The sequence below is a fragment of the Canis lupus genome, chromosome 2 (genome assembly GCF_048164855.1).
Source record: "Canis lupus baileyi chromosome 2, mCanLup2.hap1, whole genome shotgun sequence".
NCBI classification, from domain to species: Eukaryota; Metazoa; Chordata; class Mammalia; order Carnivora; family Canidae; genus Canis; species Canis lupus.
This window is the reverse complement of record NC_132839.1, coordinates 64388582-64398962: the sequence shown is the minus strand read 5'-3', so window position 1 is coordinate 64398962 and position 10381 is coordinate 64388582. Positions and strand designations below refer to the sequence as shown.

The following is a 10381-nucleotide window of genomic DNA, read 5'->3' as shown; positions in this document are numbered from 1 at the left end:
CCATTGCTTGTGCGAGTTCATTCTTTTCTACCCTAATTAAGAAACATTTTATAGCAATCTTCCTTTCCAGTTTTGCTCCAGGAATACGTTAGCCCTATTGCCTGTTGCAATAGGGCCTACCAAGATTTATCACCAGATCTTGCTGTTTCTCCCTCCTGACTCAATCCTGAATCAGTTCATTCCTCTTCATCACTTTTCTTCCCAAGCTATCACCGTCTGGACCACTCGCTCTTGAGAGATTGATAGAATCAGATTATGCACACAAAAACTGGAACAATGTCTTATCTATCAAATTGAGTTTCTTCGTCAGTATTATCTAGGGTACAGAGAGGTAGGATTTTATTCCTGTTGGTGAAGGTGTAAACTTGATAGAAACTTCTGGATGGGGATCCCTGGGTGGTGCAGCGGTTTGGTGCCTGCCTTTGGCCCAGGGCGCGATCCTGGAGACCCGGGATCGAATCCCACATGAGGCTCCCGGTGCATGGAGCCTGCTTCTCCCTCTGCCTGTGTCTCTGCCTCTCTCTCTCTCTCTGTGACTATCATAAATAAATAATTAAAAAAAAAAAAAAGAAACTTCTGGATGGTAATTTTATTACATCAGAATGCTTAAACCTGTATGTTTTGATGCTTTACTCAAGGAGTATGTCCTGAAGAAATAAATGGTAGAAGCATGCATAGATTTAGTTAACAAAGATGTAATTATTGCAGGGTAAAATCTAGAAATTTAACCATCTTTCACTCACTTGCAACAACAAGAAAGAAATTAAATAGATGTAGAGTCTCAATACTCAGTCCCTGCAGCAGGTGTCCTGCTGAGTTAAAGGACAGTCATCAGGGGTTGCAGTGTTGGAAGGTTTCAATAAACAGAACTATCTACATAGTTTTAAAAACACAAAATACAAGCATTATCTTACAGTGCTTACCTTAAGCAGGAAACGAGATAACTAAAAAAAAAAAATGTGATACTAGGGCACCTGGGTGGCTCAGTTAAGCATCTGCCTTTGGCTCAGATCATGACCTCGGGGTCCTGGGATGGAGCCCCACATCAGGCTCTCTGCTCAGCTGGCAATATGCTTCTCCTTCTCCCGCTGCCCCTTCTCCCCATTTCTATGTGTGCTCACTCTCAAATCTTTTTAAAAATATGATATTGAAAAATAACATGGCATGTTACATGTCTGGTAACAAGTATTGGTATTTAAGAAATTAAAGGGCCACATGTTTTGATCAGATAGTGATTTTACCTTTAAATTGTGAGTTGTAATTGCATTTCTCAAATGACATATGGAAGCAGCTACTTTTAAGATGATCTAATTGAGGTTGATGTGAACTTCCTGTTTCCAAGCTCTGTCTTCATCTAATTTCACTTTTCTTTGGGTAAATACAAGTCACATCTGTTTTTATTGCCCAGTTTAATTTTATTCAAAGAGCAAAGGTTTGACAGTGCATAGAATAAACAACTGTTTACGGCCACCTGTGGGGCCAGCACCAAAGGACTGAGAACATACTTGGCCCAAATTGTATTGTCTTGTCCAGTCGCACTCCTCCGTCAGAAGGGCAGACAATTCGGTGTGGACTGACAGGTCAGCACCGTGAATGGCCAGTCCCGATTCCCTTTACTGTGCCAGGCATCCATGCAGTGGGGAAGCAATGCACCATGAGGCAAAGGGCCCAAGCTCAAAGACCATGGGTTCAGTAGATCTTTGACTTCATAGAATACTCTAGAAACCTTGACAAGTGACCAATTTGAAACTATAGTCATTGAAACTGAGGTATGATGGGGCGAGGCTCAGTTATTCACGGGAAAACTCTGGCAGTGGTTAATTCCAAGTCCTGATTGGTATCATTACCCATAATATTTTGCTTAATTCTTGCAAAGCCCCTTTTGAGGTAGGTGTTATCTCCTCTATAGTCTACTTCATGTCCTGGACCTCTGAAGTCAAAGCATTCAATCCACGTATGCCAAGGTCTGCTACAGTCCACTCCTAGTGTTGCCTCGTTTGTTTTTTTTTTAATTGGCTTTCATGAGTGTTTCAAAGTTTGTTTTCTTCTTCCTACTGAGGTTGAATGTGCATTTTGGAATAATGTCATTTACATAGAAATACTTTCTAAATGGAGATGACACTAGCTTTCTAAGGAAAAATGAAACCACTTTTAAAGTAGACCATGGAAATCACAAAGCCTGATTGATACTCCATAAAGCAGAATGAAATCTTACGGACACTAGAAATACAATGTGAAGGTTGTCAGCAACATCAATAACATTTTCCTATGGGTGCGTCTTGATAACATGTTTTGTGGGGGGGGTTGTGTGGAGTTTTTTTTTATCTTAATGGCAAGAAATTTTTTAAGCACTGGTGTCACAATGAAATAGGAAATGTTAATGCCAAAATTTGCTTTGACTATTATATATAAATCATATCACAAGCAAGTTATTTGGTTGGTTGGTTGGTTTAGTTCATTCCTTCAATCAGATGCTTTAAAAGAAATGTTTTTCAAATGTCCTCTTTGTGATGGATCCCAAGAATCAGTTTAGAAAGAAAAATACTTGGTAAACCATTCCTGGTGGGCAGAGCCCTGTTTCTGCTGGACTTCTTTGGGTTGGGCTGTTTCACCATCTTGTGTCCTAAAAACAAGCAAACAAACAATTTTGTTAGGTAGTTTTGAAGATTACTCAGCAAATGACTTAATACATCTCTATCTTTTAGGTAAAAAATCTGCTTCTTTACTCCTTGAAAGACAGTGCAACGTAACTGGCCAACATTCATAGCTGGAAACAAGTTGTGAAAGATGGGGATGGGGAGGGAAACACCTAATTCCCATTTTGAAAATAAGTCTTCGGTTTTACTTAAGACTAATGAGAAAAAAAAAAAAAGACTAATGAGGCATATCATGTAACCTTATTTCAGGCACAAACAATAAACCTCATCAAAAATAAGGAGTGAAATAGTTAATCATCACAGCCTTACAATGTCTGGCTTCTTTCAAAGCTATCTACTATGTTCTAGCATCTCAGTAAGACTGCGGAATTAGCCTAATAAATTGAAAAGAGGAAAAGTAAGCAACAAAGTACGTTGTATATCTGCCTGAATGGTCTCTATCTGCATTTGTGAAGCTTCATATAAAACTGGGAACCCAGTTTTACACACAGGTGTGTGCTCCTGAGATGAACCCTAGGCCAGAGTCAGGAGTTGGCTCTAGCAGTTAAAGAGGGCTGTGCTCAGGGCTCCAGGCAAGCCTAGAAAGTAAAATTTTGCCTCTGAATGGAAGATTGGATAGGAGGAAGAACTAATAAAGGGAAAACTCACATTCCCCAAAGAGAAACATGTTGCAAGGGTTTCTGGGAAAATAAGACGGTATCTGAGATCATCATGCTGCCTCAGCTACCAAATCCACAGATGAAGAGGTCTTAAAACTTCAAGGTGATTCAATAAATCTTGAGAAATAACCTTAATAATAATAGTGGAAATAAACAATGCTTCTGTACCAGGTCCTGTGTTAAGCATGTCTCACAGATTCATTCCTTTAGTTCCAAATCAGTCTGATGAGATAGGTGCTATATTATCTTTGTTTTAGAGGCGAGAAAGTGGAGACCCAGTGAGGTCAAGTAACCTGCCCAACGCCACCTAGCTAAAAACAAGGAGGACCAGAATTTGAATCCAGACCTCAGGGTCAGATGATGAGGGTCCATCTTCTGTGTTACCCACACTGACACAACCAACTAAGTTCAGTGTCCCTTGTCTAATCATCCGTGGGGGGAACAAAAGGCTTTCTGGATTTTGACACCAAGAATAGTACCTCCTCTAAAGAATGACATTCTTCCTCTTACACAGCCTTCCCATTTGGCTGGATTGTAATTTGTCCAAGGCAGGGCTTGTTTTGCTATTCTTTATGTCTGCCTGAATGCTGGGTATTGAAGAGGTGCCAGAAGGGAATCCAAACTCCCCTTCTATTGATGGAAACTGGAAATTCTAGTTTCCCCCTACCTCGTGGCAGTTTTCACATCTAGAGACTGGGTGGGTTTGTAAGGCTGGCCACAGCTGGGGCTTGGGTCCAAGCTGGGTGATTTAGTTATCGGAGGGGCGCTGATCCTCGAGCTCAGATCGCCACTCAGAAAGTTCTTTGCGTAGGAGGCAAGGTTTGGCACACTGACCACTCGGCTAGGGACTTCCTCCATCTTCTTTTTCTGTTTTGTATGAAAAGAAAGGCCTGTTAGTGCCACCCCAAAGAGGCATTATTGTAAAAGCAAAAAGGCCCACCCAACCAAAACTCTATGGGAGGGGAGGCGATAATTTTATTTACATATTTACATGTTAGTTTTTAAAGCATTTTTTTCTCCAGTCTACTTTATGTTTTAAGAAATGCATATGTTCACAATTTCTTATCTAAAACTGATGGGCATGGATGTGTTTTGTAATTCAAAGAAAATTTTTTAGACTTTAGAAGGCCATATAAAACCCCCAGCTGGAGCTAGGCCCATTGTCCTCACAAGTGTTACTATTTCTAGAGTGAAACTTAGATCTTGCTGCACTGAGAGGCATATATAAAAATTATAAGGGTGCCTGGGTGGCTCAGCTGGTTAAGTGTCTGCCTTCAGCTCAGGTCATGATCCTGGGGTCCTGGGGTCAAGCCCCATGGGGGGCTCCCTGCTGAGTAGTGAGTCTGCTTCTCTCCTCTCCCCCTCTTGTGTTCATTCTTCCTCAAACAAATAAAACCCCTAAAAAAATTATAAATGAGCTCACGTCAGTTCAGGTTAGGTTAGGTTTACTGTCCTTTGAACTATTAAAAAATATTTTTTAGCACTTTTAGGATTTTGTGATAGATGAGAAATATGGATGTGAATATTCTAATCATGACAAATTCCAAAAACATATACAGGGAAAAAAAGTTAAGAAGTGAGAGATTCCTGCTCTTTACTCTCCTTCCTGTCCCCCAGATGTAACCATTATTAATAGTGACATGTTTATTTATAGGAAATTTGGAAGATAAAAAAACCCATAAAAAATTATAAGTACACATAATCTGCCCAGCCAGATATAAATACTGTTTGTTAGTAATTTGGAGTATTTCCTGTGAGTCTTATTTCCAATGGCTATCCCTCTGAATGTATGCCAGCCCACTGACAAATGAGCTCCAGTCACCTTCAGGAAAACGAAACCAGCAAATTGTATAATGCTTGAAACCAGAAAACCAAATTACCTTCATGGAAGGGGTCAGATACCCTGGGTGAGGATTGAAAGAGAAGGATCGATTACGATGCGACATGGCACTGGGGAAGGCTGCATAGTGAAATCTTCGCTCCTCCTGGAAGAACAATACAACTGAGTCCACATGAGCCCAACCATACAGCACTGGGTTTAACCCAAAGGAAGATGGCTGTGTGAGGGCAGGTTACAGAGTGAAGGAGAGTCAGGGGAGGGGAGGGGGGGTCAGTGGGGATCAAGCTGCCATCCTGAGGCTCTGAGGAAGCACCTTTACTCCTGTGGCCTTTGAGTCCCCAGCTTCTCTTGTATAGGAAAGGGCAAGCTTATGATCCAGGTACTCTTAGCATCTGAAAAGAGTCTACTGCAGAAAGTTAATAATTAAGACAAAGAAAACAAACCCCAGATACAATCACTATATGGCCAACCTTATTTATGTGTGTCATTGTTCACTTTTCTCTTTCCTGCTGTATTATTTTTAAAGCAAATTCCAGTCATTGCATAATTTCATCTATAAAAACATCAATATGTATCTCTAAGAGATAATGACTCTTTAAAAAAAAACCCACACAACCATAATACTTTTGTCATATTTAGCAAACAAGCTGTTCCTTAGTATCTAATTTTCAGCTAGTGGTGAAATGTTCCTGATTGTCTCATCAATGTACTGACAAGAAACAGTGGTTGGGGCAGGGATGGGAATGGGACTGAGATCTGAGAGACATGGCTGTGTGTGTGGAAGGCCGTGAGGCCATGCAGGCCACTCTAAGACTGTGGATTTTACTTGGAAAAGGATGGGAGGCCATGGGAGGTGCTGAACAGAGCCGTGCTGTCTGTCATCTGACATATTTTCCTAAGACTGCTGTGGTTGATGTGAAGTCTGCATGTGGGCAATAGTCAAGTGAGTGGGGAGACCAATGTTTTTCCACTGTGCATCTGATGGGCTTGGACTAAAGTGGTGGAGGCAGAAACGGGGTTGGGGAGGGGGGTCGGGTGCACTTCTGATGTGGCTGATTATCCCACTGTGGGCTACACCGACAGGAGTGAGTGGAGACCCACTGTCTCCAGGGCTGAACGTAAGCCAGGGGAAGCGGTCCCTGCCAGTTCAGCTGGGGTGATATGCTTCCAACCAGACCCATGAGCACCAAGAGGCTGGGTGATGCCCAAAGCGGTGGAGGAAGTATCAGGGCACAGGGATGTGAGGTGGACAGGCTGTGTAACCAGGCAGGGGTGGGCGGAGGGAGGGGCATTCCCCAGAAATGGCCTTAGGCTTTGGTGGCTGTTGGATGCAGAACCAGAAGGAGAAAACTCTTCTCCCTAAGGAGTCCAGGGGGTGGCTCGCTAACTGCAAAGCAGGTAGTCATTTTTGCAAAAGGAAGGTCAATAAACAATGACTGGGTTGATTGATTCTACTAAAATTCAAACAGAAGGCAAGCCATTTTAGATTTTCCCAATTCTGTAGGTTTAAAAAAAATAAACCACTCAGCATCAGGTAGATGCTGGGGGACTTGAGTGATTTTTTTTGCTTTATTTTCCTGTATTATTGTTTTTTGTTTTGTTTTGTTTGTTTTGTTTTTTTTAGATAATAGGCAAAAGGAATCAAGGATCTTTTGGAGGTGGTTTTAGGGTTGTCAGGATTAAAATTGCAGGTACCCAGAGCAGAGCCAGGTGCAGAGTAAATGGCCCTCCCGGAGGACTCTGCAGGGCCCCGCGTTGGCCCTGACAGCCTCACCATGAGCTGCTTGATGATCTCCTCTCTCTCCTTCAGGCGGGTCTGCAGGCGGCCTATGAGCTGAGCATCCTCGGGCCTGGACGCCCCCTTCCCTGGCTTCTCTCCGGAATCTTTGAGTCTGTAGGAGCAGGCATGCAGTTAGCCTCCTACCACCAGGACCCGCGGCGGGGGCGCTGCTCTGAGCTTAGCCTGGCCAGCCAACCAATCTATTCACGAAGCGGGAAACCAAGGCCCTGGGAGCTTGGCTGCAGAGCTCAGGGTGGAGCCCAGGACCCCGACTCCCAGTCTGACCTTTGCTACTTCCCCAGAGGCTGCGGGGCCAAGGAGCCAAAGGGCTGTGTGTGCTACACACGCTGCCCTCAGTGAAGCATCAAGAATCAGGGAGGTCGGGCAGCCCGGGTGGCTCAGCGGTTTAGCGCTGCCTTCAGCCCAGGGCCTGACCCTGGAGACCCCGGATCGAGTCCTGCGTCGGGCTCCCTGCATGGAGCCTGCTTCTCCCTCTGCCTCTCTCTCTCTCTCTCTCTCTCTCTCTGTTGTTTCTAATAAGCAAATAAAAATCTTTAAAAAAAAAAAAAAAAAAGGAATCAGGGAGGTCTCCCGAGGGACACGCGCCCCTCCGCGAGGCACCGCCCTCCCCGGCGGCCGCTGCGCTAATGCTGACGTGCCTATGGCGCCACCTGCTGGCCTATAGGGAGCATGGCACGCGCTGGTTCTCGGGCAGGGCAGCCGGGCAGCTGGTACCCCGCCCTTCACCTTGAAGCCAAGGGCAAGAACTCAAGGCAAGAACTCAAGGCATGGTGGGGAGCCAGAGAGGGTTAGGGCTGCAGATGACCTATGGACTGGAGTTGATAAGAGGGGACTTTGGCACGAGATGACTTGGAATCTAATCCCTACTCTGCCTTTTTCTGGCTATGTAACCTTTCCCTGGAACCGTCGGTTCCCTCTTCTATAAAATGGGCATGAATCAAGTTGTGAGCTTAAATTGAGTTAATACAATTAAAAGCACTTAGCATGGTGCCCCTCATAAAAAAAATGGGCATGAAACTGGGTGGTTGTGAGGATTCAAGGAGATAATGGAGCCTGGCATGTGGCAAGTGTCCATTAGCCCATAAAACCTTCCCCTCTGGATTTTGGATGATTTGCTTTGTATTGGAGACAGCGGAGAACATTTTTTAAAGAGCACAATCTAAGGGTCAGACAGGCGACATTTAGATTCACTCAGTGCTGCCTGACATTTAGGTAAGTGGTTTCACCTTCCAACTGGTCTCCCTGCTGCTAACTCTGACCCTCCCCACCTCCCAGTCTTTTCTCCTCTCAGTACCCAGAGACCCCATTAAAAGATAAATCAGACCAGGTCACTCCTGCTCAAAGCCTTGCAGTGGCTTCCCAGTGTACTCTGAACATATCCAAATTCCTTCCTGTTTAGAGCAGGGTCTCCTTCATCCCTCCCAGCTACCCCAGCAATCTCAATTCCTACCACTCATCTTCTTACTTATTCCTAGCTGTTCAGTTATGTGAAGTAGGCCCCAGGGCCCTTGCACTTGCTGTTGTAGCTGCTGGGAATGCTCTTCCTCCAGATGGCTCTCTCATTTCCTCACCTGCTTGTGCTTAAGTGTCATCTCCTCAGGGAGGACTTCCTGGCCCACCCTTGCCACTCCCTAGACACCGATCCTGTTTTCCTTCTAGCATTTTCACTACCTGCCATGAAGTTAAATGTTTATTTTCTTCTTTCTTTTCTGCATCCCCATCTAGAATCTGCGAGCTCTATGAGAGCCTAGACTTTGTTTAGCTCCAGGCTGTTACTCCAGAGCCTCAAAGAGTGCGGGGACACAGCAGGCTCTTGATAAACATCTGTTGAATAAATAAATGAATGCATGCACACATATATGAGGGTCCTCGCTTCCTTTATGTGTCTGGGGGAGTAACAATTTCTATGTGAAGGGGCCAAATGTTCATTAAAAAGAGTAGCCTTGATCCTTCTGATTATTTCCCAGCATGTGGGTCAAACCAAGTCCACAAAGCAGTGATGATTCCTCACAGAATCTGCACAATGAGAATGCAGACTCATAAAGTGATGGGTGACCAACTACCCACATTTGTCCAGGACAGAAGTGCTTCTTAGAACTCAGGACCTGTAGTTTCAAAACTGGGGGAGTCCCAGGCACACTGTGATGAGCTGGTTACCCTAATAAAATGCATCAACTAGGGGCCTAAGCTGGGCCCTAACCTGGGGCCCAAGGCCTCACTTACTCAGCTTCCAGGGCAGCTAGCCGGGCCTGGAGCCGGGCTTGAGCACTGCTGAAATCTGCCACCATGGCCTGCATCTCCTTCCGATGTTCCTGGCGTAGCTTCTCCACCTCCCGGGCCCGCTGGGCTTGCTGATCCTCCTCCAGCAGCCTGCGGGTGGATGGAAGCAGAGCTAGACTTGCCCAGGCTCTAGGGACTGAACCTCTTGGGCATTGGGGTCTCTCTACCCTCTGTTGAGTGGCTGGGTGGGGGAGAAAATGTGGGGGAGTGGTTCTGAATGTAAAGTCAGGACCCCGGGAAGAGGTCTCTGAGTTGTGCTGTCCAGGATGAATCCTGCTTGTGGGACCCCTTCTCAGCACCTCCTACCCCTGCATTCCATCTGTAGTTCTAAACTTTCCAGTAAGGGGGGTAAAGAGCTGTGAATTCAGGACTGATAATGAGCTATCCAACGTGGATCAGGCAGTAACAGTAACCACCATGGTTGACCAAGTTAGCCAGGGCCAGGGCTAAATCTTGCTTCCATTTCACTGCATTCCAGGACATTCCTGAGAGGTGGTGGTCTTACCTCCACTTGCAGATGAATGAGGGCATGGTCTTGGGGAAGTTAGCAGACTCCAGGAGCTCACCCAGCTGGTTAAAGAGCACATGGCACTGTTTGAACTACTCCATCGCACTGTCTCCCTAAGGCTGGTTTTGAAGATGCTTTTGGGGGACAACTGTGTGGCTCAGTGGATAGGCATCTGCCTTTGGCCCAGGGTGTGATCCTGGAGACCCGGGATGGAATCCCACATTGGGCTCCCTGCATGGAGCCTGCTTCTCCCTCTGTCTCCGCCTCTCTCTGTGTGTCTCTTGTGAGTGAATAAATACAATTAAAAAAAAATTAAGATGCTTTTGGTATGGTTGGGTCTGATTTCATAAATTCCTTGACTTGTAGGGAAACCGGGTTCCCTCTTTACTCCAGGGCAAATGCTCTGCAGGTTTTTTTTTAAGATTTTATTTATTTATTCATGAGACACACACACACACACACACACACACACACACACACACACAGAGGCAGAGACACGGGCAGAGGGAGAAGCAGGCTCCATGCAAGGAGCCTGATGTGGGACTCGATCCCGAGTCTACCAGGATCACACCCTGGGCTGCAGGCGGCGCTAAACCGCTGCGCCACCGGGGCTGCCCAGCTCTGCAGTTTTGGGCC

The 10381-nt window shown here is 45.4% G+C and overlaps 1 protein-coding gene across 2 annotated transcripts in view; it reads right to left on the bottom strand.

Annotated features, from left to right (window-relative positions):
* Positions 1-1394: 1394 nt before the first annotated feature.
* FAM184B (family with sequence similarity 184 member B) overlaps positions 1395-10381 on the bottom strand; it is a 132643-nt gene continuing 123656 nt past the window's right edge. The window contains exons 14-18 of one of the 2 annotated variants that reach the window (XM_072804681.1): positions 9181-9327; positions 6931-7048; positions 5197-5301; positions 3984-4183; positions 1395-2623 (exon numbers count right to left, since the gene is read on the bottom strand). In XM_072804681.1, the coding sequence (XP_072660782.1) occupies positions 2530-2623; positions 3984-4183; positions 5197-5301; positions 6931-7048; positions 9181-9327 (664 nt within the window). In that variant the 3' untranslated portion in view covers positions 1395-2529. Of the gene's footprint in view, positions 2624-3983; positions 4184-5196; positions 5302-5469; positions 5560-6930; positions 7049-9180; positions 9328-10381 lie in introns of those variants that run through there. The other variant, XR_012020230.1, reaches the window with a different exon arrangement.